The 14,128-nt window shown below is 45.1% G+C and overlaps 1 protein-coding gene across 1 annotated transcript; it reads left to right on the forward strand.

Annotated features, from left to right (window-relative positions):
• Window positions 1-4,933: 4,933 nt before the first annotated feature.
• Window positions 4,934-7,493, forward strand: HSPA2 (heat shock protein family A (Hsp70) member 2). The gene has a single exon (XM_071745371.1). The coding sequence runs from the start codon at window positions 5,171-5,173 to the stop codon at window positions 7,073-7,075; it is 1,905 nt and encodes a 634-aa protein (XP_071601472.1). The 5' UTR covers window positions 4,934-5,170; the 3' UTR covers window positions 7,076-7,493.
• The last annotated feature ends 6,635 nt before the right edge of the window (window positions 7,494-14,128 follow it).

Consider the following 14,128-nt stretch of genomic DNA (forward strand, 5'->3'; position numbering starts at 1 on the left):
AAAAGATGCAGTGTGTTTTCACTAATTCTGAAAATGAATCTGTAGCATTGTGCTGCTGCAAACAAAGGTAAAAACTGAAATGTCTAAACTGAAGTAAAATCTGCTTCTTCAGAACTGCTAAGGTGTGAGCTAGTAATGTTTCAAGTTTCCATCCTTGAATTTGAAAAATAAGGTACAGGTTGCATGCAGAGAATCCAGGAGAAAGTGATGAGAATGCCTAGAAGCCAAGAAAACTTTGAGCACAGATTGAATTATTTAAGGCCTCTTACAAAACAGACAGTAGAGGGGAAACATGATGATTTTCATATATATAAAAGCTGGTAGCAAAGAAAAATGGAATAACATTTTCGAACAGAAATAACTGCCTTAAATTGCAAGAGAGTAGATTTTAATTAGACAGAAAATGAGACTAAATGACCTACTAAGGTCCTTTTCTGATCTGATTCTGTGATTACTTGCAAACTATCTGCTTTGAAGTCCCTTATTTGTTGCTGTCAATAGAGCTGCATGAAGAGGAGGCTGCAGGTACAGGAAAGTAAAGACCCAAAATGCCTGAGATGCAGAGCACACCAGTTTCTCTAGTTAGCACTGGTGATACTAACCTCAGCTTTTAATCATGCCTCAGCAAGCTGTCAGAAGTCTATGTAAATAAATGAGCTTTAAACCCACTTAATTATAAAATAATTATTCCTTGAAACATCAAGCATTAGTTTAATCAGTGTTGACAACTTCCCTGATTTTATTGAACCTAATCAATCTGAGGCAGACTGCAGTGGTGGGGTGGTGTAATCAGCTATTTTATTTATTTTAAAAAATTAGCTTTGCAAATTAGATAGAAAATTGTAAAAGTGCAATATGAACATATGCTAAAGATTAAAAAGCCAGAAGGTGAATAAAGCCATGTGTGTGTTTTTAAGCTCATAATTTAAACTATGTTTATAATTTTAGGTGATTCGACTCATGATTTTTGAACCTCTGGTCTGGCAATTCCAAATTACTGTGCCCTATATTCTTGCTCTTCTGAGTAGTCCCATATTACTGAGCATGCATTTGCATAATTTGCCAAAAAACCATCATCCTGTTTTGCAGAAATTTATTCTGTTATTCACAAAAAACAAAGGAACACTTATTTAAAAAAGATCATGTATTCTGCCTGTCAAATTAACACATCTGTTTGCAAAAAGTGGAGGTATATAAAACCAAAACAACACACAAAAATTATGTTGTTCCTGCATACACTATGATTTTTAATACAACAGCACCTTGTCAGAAGAATCTGTTATCATTTCATACACTGGTAGTTCTTGTCTGAATTCCTATTACTAGGTATATATTTACAAATATAAATGAGATGAAAAATTTCAGTGATGAAAGGGTATTATGGCAAAGTAACATTCACTCAGCTATTGCTTAGACTTTTCTGAAATGCTGTACTATAAAATAATTAATTTATCCTCACTAATAAAATTTATGCAGTTTCCTGGACGGTTTGACCATGGAAATTGATACTAGGGAAATGGATACAAAGGAAATGGATACAAGAATTTAAGGTCTAAGATCTTCTGATTGTAAAACCTGAGCAGACACTTGCATTTCAACTTTATAATTTCAGTGATCCAAGTGGCTGATGCCTGACTGAACTGCAAATTGTGTTCATTCCCATTTTTATACTACATTTCTTTATGAAATATGAGGGGGAAATTCCTTCTATTCTCAAGATAAAGATAAGGGTTCAGGTCTCAGTTCTGCTCCAGGTACTGTGCTCTTGCTTCACTGTAGAAATCTAAGTATCATCTTCATTTCTGGCTGGGTGGTGTAATGGAGAATAGCCTAGGGTGTATTACATAATGCTGCCAAACAGGAGACATGGGTGCATTATTGACTCTAAACATAAATAAATGGATCTGGAAGAGGCCTGGCACTTCCAGAGGCGCCAACTTGCTGTTCTGGAAGTGACTGTGGACATCTGGTTTACAGATTCAGGATGGGGGAGTAACAGAGAATGTTTTGTTAAAGGGAAAATCAAACTTGTGCTGAAGCCCTCACCATGAAGCTCACTCTTTAATTTCTGAACCAGTCTGTTCAGCTCACCTATAACATGACTGCATATGAAGCAACATAAAAGGAAATCATGTGACTCTTCCCATATGACTGCATAGATGAGTTGGTTCACAAATTGTCCTGCAAATCTGAGAGAACTGCTGACAAAAAAAAGGCAGGCTTGTAATAGCTCTGCTGAGAAGAGAGAATAAGTCTAATGAGGTTTTAGAGGTTGCTCCCTCTAGTTAGGCTGGACTTTCTTCAAGGACATGGGCAAGAGATGAGAGATGGTAGCAAGAACATCACGTGAACTTCTGATTTGGAACTTAAAAAAAGCTTAAAAAGCAGCTCAGGCCTATACATACTGCTGTACAAGAAGAAAACCCCAGCTGTATGCTCAACTGGGAAAGTAATCCTCCAGTCACAGGCTAAATGCAGTGTTTGGTAACATGAGTTTATAGGCTTTTCAGTTTTTCCTGACAATGCCCTAAGAGTGTCATTTACACCATTAGCATTAAAATGGTATGCTCATACATTCCTTCAAGATCTTTCCCCCAAATTTTCTACAGCAAAGCAATTCAAATGATGAAGTGAATAGGACTGAGGGAGTACTACTAGGGGATGGATTAATCCAGCCCAGGTAAATAACTCTTTAGCAGGTGATCAGCACATCTGGGTATCAGTGCAACCATACCAGAGCCATAATAATTTTTGGTCCAAGGAAACCCCAAACAAGATTTGTCTGGAGCTGCTGTGCATATTTTGTGCCTGAGCTGATAACATACACCTAAAAGCTTTGGGCCAAATGAATGAAATGTCACTTCTAAATATGACGAAACTCTTTGATTACAGATAGACCTAAATGATACATCAAATTAATTTTGCTGCAAAGAGTGCTTGTTGTGTTAATCAATGTAATTCCTTAGTCCATTTGTTCTCTTCACTCTTGTTTCTGTACATACGTTTTTGAGGCAGGAGTCCTCTTTTTACTCTGAAATAAGAGGGTCTGAGTTTGTACTGCAGCTATCCAGAGCTGTCATGCATTGCTCCTAAGAGACAGTCCTCACAAGGATACAAAAATTAATGAATAGCATCAACTTTTCAGCTGACATGGAGCTTACCAACCAACTCTCTCTGTATTGCTGTAGCACTTCTCCCTTCTCCATAGGATGCAATCAACTGAATGAAGTAGCAGTGAATTACAGGAAGAGATAGTTCAGTGATGAATCAGTCACTGGTCTGACTACAAGAGAAACTGACACCCTTCCCATCAAAGAAATATGCATACGGTATATACAGAGCAGCTCCTGTTGGAGGCAGGGGGAGCTGAGGGTTTCAATTTTCCACTGACTTTTTTTCGGATTTCTTCAGGGTCAGAACCCATGTGAAAAAAAAGACCAGGGTCTGTGGAAGAATAATAGTTATGTAAGTGTGTACAATACGTACAGTCAGAAATCCAAGCTCTTCCACCTCAAAACTACATACACACACTACACAAAAGAGGTGAAATCCTCACTTCTTGTAAAAAGGTTTTGAAAAACACACGAATTGAAACAAGGATGGTTTTGAACGTGAATTAAAGTATCTCTAATAACTGCGTGAACACAAATATTCTGGGCAAAGCTCCAAAGTTCTATGAGGGCTGCCGTAGCACAATGCTGAAAGCTGGGCAGAAAATTGATAAAAAGATGATAGAATCATACCACGTATTTAATCCTTCTCTCATGTCACATGTGAAAGTCTACGGGCAGCAGACTTAGCCACAGTTTTAAAGGAGATCCAAGGGGAGCTACTCACTAAGCCTCCGACGAAAAATGTCTCAGCGTGGTGTTTTGTTCTGCTTACTAGAAGTGGAATATTTTGAAGTATTTGTCTCAGTGGGGAGGAATAACTTGAGAGGAACCGCAGCTGGTTTTCATGTTTAATATACTTTCATCAAAGCACTTTCCTAGCTCCCAGTTACGAGCTTCATAGCTTTTGATAAATGTAGGCGTGACGACATTTCAGATTAGCACAACAGAGAAAAATTTGGAGGCGTTTCAAGAATGGTCACCACGCAGGAACACGCAGCAACAGGGCTGCCTCCCCAAAACCCCCGAACTGCTGCTTTCGGAGGGGAAAGCCCGATGCCATTCCCTGACACCCACACCCCGGGCAGTACCAGCGCTGACAAACCCGCACCTGAGCCCCGGGGCGGCGGAGGGGGCTGCGGGGCTCCTCCCGGAGCTGCCCGCCATGCGCTGCCAAATTCCGCCGAAACAAGGCTAAAAACTGCCGCAGCCTTCGCTCGCCACGGGGATTTCCCCCTCGCTTTTCCCCACTGCCGCTGAGGACTTTTTCTCAGACCGGTGCGATCTCCGCCCCCGCCGGGGTCGCGGATGCGGGAGGTGGTGGGGAGGAGAGGGGAGGTTCGGCCGCCGTTTGACCCTGACGGGACCTGGCGGGGGGAGGCTGTGTGAGGGAGGGTTGAATTTCTGGCGCTTCGCGACCAAATAAGGGTAAATTCCCCAGCGGCTGGCTGGGGGATGGCAGGCAGCGAAGGACTGAACTTTCAGGACTTGCAAACACCGGGAGTCGAGCTGCGAGCGCCGCTCCGCTCCCGCCGCACCCCCGCGCCCCTCAGGGCCGCCACTCTCGGGCTACGTGCCACAGCGCCCAGGCGGGGTGAGCGGCGGGCGGGTCGCATAGCGACCACCCGGCCCCGCCCCTCTCCGCGGCTTCTTGATCCCCATTGGCTATTGCTAACGTCAATCCCCGGCCGAGTTTGTGGCGGGGGGGCGGGACGAAGGCGAATCGGAAGCGGTGATTGGCGGAGGGCTGTGGCGCAGGCTGAAAGCCGAGACGGATCGAGAAAAACCAGGAAGAAGCGCGGCCGGGCCGCCGTGCAGCGGTTCTGATTGGCTAGGGAATAGGGGGCGGGTGCTGATCGGCGATCGAGAGATGCGATTGGCTATCAGTGGCAGGCGGGCTTCTAGATTGGCCAGCGGCGTTCTGGCAGCTTCCAGAAGACGGCGCGGCCGGCTATAAAGGGTGCGCGGGCGGCAGTGTGCGGGCAGATCGCGCCGCAGACGGGAGCGAGAGCGGGTGGTGGGGCAGGCGAGCGTGCACTTGCGGAGAGAAAGCAGTCATCATGTCTGCCAAAGGGCCGGCAATCGGCATCGACTTGGGCACCACGTACTCCTGCGTGGGTGTCTTCCAGCATGGCAAAGTGGAGATCATTGCCAACGACCAGGGCAACCGCACCACGCCCAGCTATGTGGCCTTCACCGATACGGAGCGCCTCATCGGCGACGCTGCCAAGAACCAGGTGGCTATGAACCCTACCAACACCATCTTTGATGCCAAGCGTCTCATCGGCCGCAAGTACGATGACCCCACGGTCCAGTCTGACATGAAGCACTGGCCCTTCCGTGTGGTGAATGAGAGTGGCAAGCCCAAGGTGCAAGTGGAGTACAAGGGTGAGATGAAGACCTTCTTCCCTGAGGAGATCAGCTCCATGGTCCTTACCAAGATGAAAGAGATTGCTGAGGCCTATCTGGGACGCAAGGTGCAGAATGCTGTCATCACAGTGCCTGCTTACTTCAATGACTCCCAGCGCCAGGCCACCAAAGACGCTGGCACCATCACTGGCCTTAACGTGATGCGTATTATCAACGAGCCAACAGCAGCTGCTATAGCCTATGGCTTGGACAAGAAAGGTACTCGGGCTGGGGAGAAGAATGTGCTCATCTTTGACTTGGGAGGGGGCACTTTCGATGTGTCCATCCTTACCATTGAGGATGGCATCTTTGAGGTGAAGTCCACAGCTGGTGACACCCATCTGGGTGGGGAGGACTTTGACAATCGCATGGTGAACCATTTTGTGGAAGAGTTCAAGCGTAAGCACAAGCGCGACATTGCTGGCAACAAGCGAGCAGTGAGGCGACTGCGCACAGCTTGTGAGAGGGCCAAGCGCACCCTCAGCTCTTCCACGCAAGCCAGCATCGAGATCGACTCCCTCTACGAGGGCATTGACTTCTACACCTCCATTACTCGTGCCCGCTTTGAGGAGCTCAATGCCGATCTCTTCCGTGGCACCCTGGAGCCAGTGGAGAAGGCTCTGCGTGATGCCAAGCTCGATAAGGGCCAGATCCAGGAGATTGTGCTGGTGGGGGGCTCTACCCGTATCCCTAAGATCCAAAAGCTGCTACAGGACTTCTTCAATGGCAAAGAGCTCAACAAGAGCATCAACCCTGATGAGGCTGTTGCTTATGGTGCTGCTGTGCAAGCAGCTATACTCATGGGAGACAAGTCTGAGAATGTGCAGGATCTACTGCTGCTGGATGTCACCCCTCTGTCCCTGGGCATCGAGACAGCCGGTGGAGTGATGACTGCTCTCATCAAACGCAACACCACCATTCCCACCAAACAAACTCAGACCTTCACCACCTACTCAGACAACCAGAGCAGTGTCCTGGTCCAGGTGTACGAGGGTGAGAGGGCTATGACAAAGGACAACAACTTACTGGGCAAGTTTGACCTAACAGGCATCCCCCCAGCACCCCGTGGAGTCCCCCAGATCGAGGTCACTTTTGACATTGATGCCAATGGTATCCTGAACGTCAGTGCTGTGGACAAGAGCACAGGTAAAGAAAACAAGATCACCATCACCAATGACAAGGGTCGCCTTAGCAAGGATGACATTGACCGTATGGTGCAAGAAGCAGAGAAGTACAAAGCAGAGGATGAAGCTAACCGAGACCGGGTGGCAGCCAAGAACTCCCTCGAGTCCTACACTTACAACATGAAGCAGACGGTGGAGGATGAGAAATTGAAGGGAAAGATCAGTGACCAGGACAAGCAGAGAGTACTCGACAAGTGCCGGGAGGTGGTCTCTTGGCTCGATCGCAACCAGATGGCTGAGAAGGAAGAGTATGAGCACAAGCAGAAAGAGCTGGAGAAACTCTGCAACCCGATCGTCACAAAATTGTACCAGGGAGCTGGGGGGGCTGGGGCGGCTGGCTCTGGTGGCCCCACCATCGAAGAAGTTGATTAAAAGAGGACTGAAGCACAGACTGGTTTATGGACAGTCACTCCATTCTTTGCTTTGTTGTTGTTTTTTTTTCGTTTTTTTTTTTCTAACGTTTAAGGAAAACGTCCTTACCGATAACAGAGTTTATTCTGTTGGGTGTGTATAAAGGCAGATCTGTCAGCTTGGTTTTGATAAAAGGGAAGGCACGTCCTGCTTTATAAGGTTAGTAATAGACAAGTTTTGTTAATTCAGATACAGCTATTTGTACTCTGGATGTTTGTCTCTGTTCAAGTGTCTCTTTTAAAGTAACCACTCGACTGCTGCAGTTGACAAGTTTCAAGTTATGCATGAAAAATCTTTACAGAAGAATATAAAAAAAAAAAATATGCCAAATTTGGCTTCTGGAAATTTCAGTAATAAATAAAATATATTTAAAGCATAAGTCTATCCTCCTCCTCTCTCTGAAGGGGCAGTAGTGGGGGGTGGGGGGGTGAGGTGAACGTTCTTGTCACTGCACCCTCTGGACCCTGCCCTGCTGCAGGGTGGGTGTTGGAGCCGGCTGAGCCAGGGGTTGTTTTCCAGAGAGGTGTCTGGTGTTCTCTGGGAAGGGGGTTTGAGCAAAAAATGGATAGGGAGGGAGCTGGGGGCAGAGGGGGAAATAGATACTGTGTTGAGGCTTGGGGTGGCAGCTGGTGCCTGGGGGGTGACCCGGCTTGCTCTACAGGGCTCTGTGGAGGGAGTGTGCTGGTGTGGCAGACCCCAGACCCTACAGCAGGGGAGAAGTTTCCCCGAGTTAGGAGTGTTTGATTTTGGGCAGGACCTGCTCTTTAAGTTGTCGCTTGGGCTGTGGCTCGCAGCCCTCCCCCGCCCCAGCAGCGAAGTGCGGAGCAGTTTGTGATGTTTGTGTCACTGAAATAAAAGTGTAGAAATAAGTACAACAAAAATAGTCCAGCATGGCAGGCAGCTGGGCTCCATAAAATAGAGACCCGCTTGTGGCTGGCTATACAAATTGCTGAGTTATTCTTGGGTTGCTTGGATGCAAGCTGAGCTTTCAATATTTTACTGAATGTGGTGGGTTTTCCTTCTCCTAAATGTGCAGCTGCCAAGGGGGCCCCGAGAGCTGGGAGTGCTGAGTAAGGAGCCAGAGTGGTGAATGTGGTAGAATAGGCAAAATTTGTAGCAGTTAAACTTGTCTGGCTTCACTACAAACCATCTCCAGAGATTTCGAGTTGTTTTAGAAGACAAAACTATGCAGTATTTAGAGTCCAAGGAGCTGTGAATTAATTAGATCTGATGGATGAGCCAGATGACACACACATTTTGGACTGGCTTGTCCTTTAAGGGAAAAAACTGCAGAGCAGTGGGCAGCTGAAGGGAATCGTCTGCCGTGTTTTTGTTGGTTGCTCGTTAGTAAGTGGGAGTGTGCTGGGAGCAGAGGCAGGCACTGCCCTGCTGCCTCTCCATATAGCAAAGAGCTTTTAGGACGCCAGATGCCTGAAGATTGCAGGTGATATGTATAAAAAATGTATAAAAATATTTTATGATGAGAAGGCTGAGAAAAATACACTTGAACAGCCAGTTCAAGGGAACAGATCAAAAGTGGGGTACTTCTCTTAGCTGGTTTACCGGGGTTTCTCTTCACTCTTCTGCAGGTTTCTCCTCACTGGCTACAGAGAGGGGTTGCAGTTGCCTCTGGGGAATGCAAGGCTTGTAAAAAGCTTGTTTGATAAATTTCTCTCATAAATGATTCAAACCCACTTCAGGTTATTGAACAGTTCATGGGTAAATGGCAGTGCCATCACAGGGGGACTTGAGAAGTCAATTACAACAACTTCAGCACCTGCCAAGTGCTTCAGTGGCATCTGCAAAGGCTGTAACCAGCCTGGGTCCTCTGGGTGTTTGTGTACACAGTGTTTTGTAGGCAACTGTGCTCTTGATTTCTAGGCTGTAACATACCTAGGACCACTGAGAATGAGAAAATCCTGTGACTTTTAGATATCTTTTTCCCCTGGGAGTTAATAGGTAAATATGTTTATGAATAGCAGTAGATTAGCTGTAAGTGAAAAGTTTTTGCTGCAAAGTGTAATACTTTGTCAGAAGAGCTCTTCCTAACTGAAATGTGGCACTATGGAACAGCCCATTAAGTGGCACACCTGATCATAGTAAATAGGTTAACTATTTTTCCTATAGACTGACTGGTAATTGCCCTTGCCACATAGTTTCCTTCACTTTTCAGCCGTTGTGGTGCATTCCTCAGTGTCGCTTCCCAGTTATTAAATGCAATTTTTTATTCTTTTTCCCAAACATCTATTTAAGTGTATTGCAGAGCTAATGTAACCAAATGCACACAGCAGATGGTTTGCTACACACCTGTGCTGTCATCTGGCCTTTCCCTCACCTCGGCTGCTGCTCTGTGCCTGTTTCAGCAGTGGGGCAGGCAGGGAGTAAGAGAGACCATAATCATGAACTACCCATCCAAGTGGTTAAAATGCCCCAGAGACTGAGGGCATGAACAGGTTAACGCTGGAGTAACTGTATTTATTTATTTATTTTCCTAGGAAAGGGATATCTTTTAGTACGGACATATCTGGACTCTGTGGGAGCTATGCAAAGGACAAGATACTTTTGCTGGCTTACATGATTGGAAATAGATTTGTCCTGATGCACAAAGTAGCCTTTCAAATATTACAGCAACCCCCCAAAATGCAAGAGGTGGAAAACCTGAAGAGCTCAGAGCTAGTTTCCTTGCATCCATTCACTTAGTTTATAAAGCAAAGAATAACTTCCAGTTGATTTTCAGTATGTTGTACTTATGGTAGAGTGAACTCTGGTGCTGTTAATGGAAACTCTTCCCTGACTGCCATGGGTCTACATTTTTCTGCCTCAGTTTCTTGGATAGATAAAGTAAATGTCAGATGGGAAAATGCTGCTCCTCACATGCAAATGGGTGTATCTGGCATGTGTGTGTAGTTCCAGGGAGTAGTTGCACATTTCAAATTAATTTGGCAAAGCTAAGAAAATAATCTTGCCTAAAATCTGCGGTTTCATTGCTTCCACACTCAGCATCTCTCCTCCTTTGTGTTTTCCTGATCCACAGGGAAAGACAGCTTCTTCTGTCAAAATCACGGGCCTGGGTTTCTGAACTTTGCTTATTCTTACACAGGGCTGTGAGAAAGATCAAGCCCGCAGGAGGGATATAAAGTGGTTGGACCTTGGTAGCACTTGTGTAACTACAGTGTTAACTTTCAGTGACTCCTAATATTTGACGATCAAGTTTATATGGATGGTATTATTTTATATAGAGGAACACACCTAGCATTAATATTGGAGAATTTAATCACCCAAATTAAAACCCTTAAGCACCTTAGCACCTCACACTGGTGCAGCCAGGTGTGTAGCTACACAAAGCAGTCGCTCCCGTGCGCAGCGCAAGTTGCCCCGCAGTTCCCCGCTGCTGCTTTGCAGTGGAGAGGGAAGAGCCTAAAAAACACAAAGTGGAAAACATTACTAAAATAACGTGCCATGTGAGAGCCCTGGGAGGGAGCCGAGGACAAGAGAGCTGTCTGAGGGCAACCCACTCAGGAGCTGGAAAGCTGAGACATGCTTGGGCAGGCTGTGTCCACCCAGCCCTGTGCCCTGCCGCCTCCGGAGCGTCTGTCTGAAGCTCTGCACGGAGGACCTAGCAAACAGGCTGCTCATCCCCTTGTGATACCATCTTAGAGACAGGAATGAATATATCCCAGCAGTCTTCCTTTTATCTCTCCGGAGACACTGTGTGGAGCCCTACAGGCTGGGCAGCCTTTCTCTTGGGAACCTTTATTTGAAAGGTTCTCCTTGAAGGTTTGGGGCACTGTGGGGTGCAGCCAGCCAAGGGCAGACAACTCTGGAAGAGTTGTGGCATCTCAGGACTACATCATGAATTTTTGTCTTCCCCGTTGTGAGCCACTCCCACAGGTACTTACGAGGAACAGGAAGAAAAAGGAAAAAATGGAAAAGGGAAAAATATTAAGGAAATTTACATTTCCAGCACTCATGTTAAACCCCAGGCGTTTACACCCAGCATGCATACCAAAGTTCCTTTTTTCAGTCTTGTCAGCACTTTGCAATGTAACAGCATTTCAAGCTGTATTTGTTTAAATTGTGTTCCACATTTGTCCTCCTTTGCCTGGCATGAGTTTCACCTACTGTGTCCCTTTAGAAAGCTCACGGTGGTCTAATCTTGTCCTATGTCAGGGATTCTCTACCGTGGCACATGGGAGTCCTGTGATCCTAAACCAGCACAGCATGTGGATGGTCTCACAGCAGAAAAAATTATGTCTGTAGTTGTTCATCACAGGAAAGTTATCACCCCTCCCTACCCCACAGCAAAACAAGTTATGCTAGTAAAGCTTCTTTAGCACACCTATGTGGGTCAGGTATCACATCGCTCTGCCACTCTCATCCTCATATTTATGCAAGCAGAAGCCTATAGCATAGACCTGCCTTTAGAGTAGATTTTGCTTGCAGCAGCATGGTGATTATAGTTGGGCAGGCCAGCATTTCCAGATGCAACAACATATTTCACTTCCATATATGAAACAGCAGTATTAAAAAGCCCTGATCCACCCTTGCATGACCCATTTGCCTTTACTCTCTCCTGCATCAGTAGGGTGGAGACACAGACAAGCTGGTTCCTCTTGTCATCCTAATAACAGCACCAGCCAGAAATTTCAGAGAAGGGATAAATTTCCCTCTTAGAGCCAACACGCATTTTGTAGTCTTTCTTCTAAGGAAAACAGGAGCAGTGTGGGAAGTTTTTCTTTCTTCTCCATTGCCAAAGATAATTTCTTCCACTGCTCAGGAGTTGGTATTTGTGTGTTGGCCTGTACACAAGCTGACAGGTCACCAGTGCATCCTGGACCAAGAAGCATGAGGTCATTCATGCTGGTGTGTAGGTAGCAGTTAGCAGCACCTATACCTTATCTGTTGGAGCAGTTAAAAATGTCACTGCTGCAAATGCTTCCAATTGAAAATGTATTTTTAATAAACTAAGGAGACAAAAACGATTCCAGGGGTGCTAATGCTATGTATTTCAGCAAGACTCTATAGAAGACTCCCTGGGTTTAAGGGTCTTGGTTGCTTTGCTGTTCACTGCCAAGCATCATTAAATATTTTCTGCCAGCCCCTCAAAGAGCTGTTGCACAGTTGAATGGACAGTAGAGCAATCACATGGTGAAGCTGTAAGCAGCAAATCTTTTTTGCCAGGCTCTGTCTGAAAATGCAAACCTATTTCTTTCTTTCAAAACTATGTGTATTTCTCATTTGGCAGACTCCTTATATTTCCTGCTGCAGACCTCAGTCACAATATGTTTGCAAATGTAGTAACACAGCCTGTTTAAATACAACTGAGGCTAGCAATCTGGCCTTAATCCTATCCCTGGCATTACAGGTGGAAGATAATTAAAAATTCTAAGCTAAAAATTCTCAAGACTTAGATTATAGAACTAAAACCTAAAATAAACTTCTCTTCAATAATTACTTCCAAAGCTCACAGAATTTAAGAATTCTTGTCTATAGTACATCTATATTAAATTTCTCCCCTTTTTTCCCCCTGAATTCTATAGAAGGGAGATGGTTATTATATCCTACAGAAGAAGTAGAAAATAGGCTGTGACATTTTTGTTAAACTCCATAGATTTCTGAGCATCTCAGATACAGAATCAAAATCATATTTTTGAAAATTCCTATTGAGTATGAGGTACATTTAAATACTCCTTCCTTTCTGTGATGGGCATGTTAATAACAAAAGATTGATTGTTAGGAGCACAAGGCAAATGCCTACCTGCATGAAAATAGCTGACAACTGCTAATGTTCAATAATCTCATCTGATAAAACCACGCAGAGGGAGTAATTGCATGAGGATTTCAGTAAAAGAATGTGCAGCTGGTTTTTCTGGCTTCCGAAGCAGCCTGTGTTCCCGTGAGCAGTGCTAGGCAGTCCTTGTCTCCTGATTTCCCTTACACCTTCAGCCTGGACTCAGTACCTAATTCTGCTTTTGTCTCTCTACCTTTAGCCAGTTTGCCTCTGTGGATGTAGTTGCCACTGAAGCTGGCAAGTAGCCACAGGGCTCTCAATATAGGGCAAGGCTGGTGCCATTCCCTCAAGAAGGTGAGGATGTGAGGGTACTGGTGTCTCTTCAGAGGTTACAGTGCAGCTGTCTATAACCCTTTGCTTTGGGTGGTCAAGGGATGGGACAGACATCCAGCAGTGGTCACACGTGCCAACAGTGAAACTCACTGAAAACAAAGAGGTAGGAGCTTCAATTTTGCACAAATCTGAAGTGAAATGCCATTCCAGTGCTCATAGTATTATGCCTAAGGACATTATTCCATTCATACACCATGATCCTCTTTTTAATGAGCAGGCAGAAGCACTTGGCAGGTAAATGGCACAGTCATGGACTAAGTATTAGCTACTGTGGAGTTCTGTCCTTGTGTGTCTAATACAAACAGCAGTGGTCACACACGGAGTCTAATATTCCCAGAGCAACCAAGGCTGATATTTAACTGCCCCTGGGAAGAGAGGAGGAATTTCATACAGTGGGTGGGTATGGAAGACAGAGGCTTGACACAGCAAGAAGAAACAAGGCAGAAAAGAGGTGAATGACAGGGTGGTGATTCAGTGATATTTTTGTTGAGTTTATGCATGTGTTTATTTTCTGGGTGTGATATCCGAATTACACACCAGATATACTTAAAGAATGGATTCATATACCTACTGTTGAGTGTTCCCAGCTACTGGGATGCACATGGGCACACAAATACCACAAGAAACAACATTAGAAGAAGCCTACTAAGGCTGCAAGGTCAGTTGTTCAGATTTATGACAATCACAGCAAGCCTATTTCTTGCTTTCTTTGTGCTTATGCATTATAAGTCAGGTTTTAATTACACAGTAACAGATTTTAATATTATTTTTCTTCTGTAGGGCACCCACTTTAGTCAGTGCATACAATGGGCAGCATATACTACAAAAAGACACGTTTTCCAGTTCAATACACTCTGTATTTACTGTATGCTGTTCAGACCCAGATCTGG

Source organism: Heliangelus exortis, chromosome 5, assembly GCF_036169615.1.
Source record: "Heliangelus exortis chromosome 5, bHelExo1.hap1, whole genome shotgun sequence".
In the NCBI taxonomy this organism is placed as follows: Eukaryota; Metazoa; Chordata; class Aves; order Apodiformes; family Trochilidae; genus Heliangelus; species Heliangelus exortis.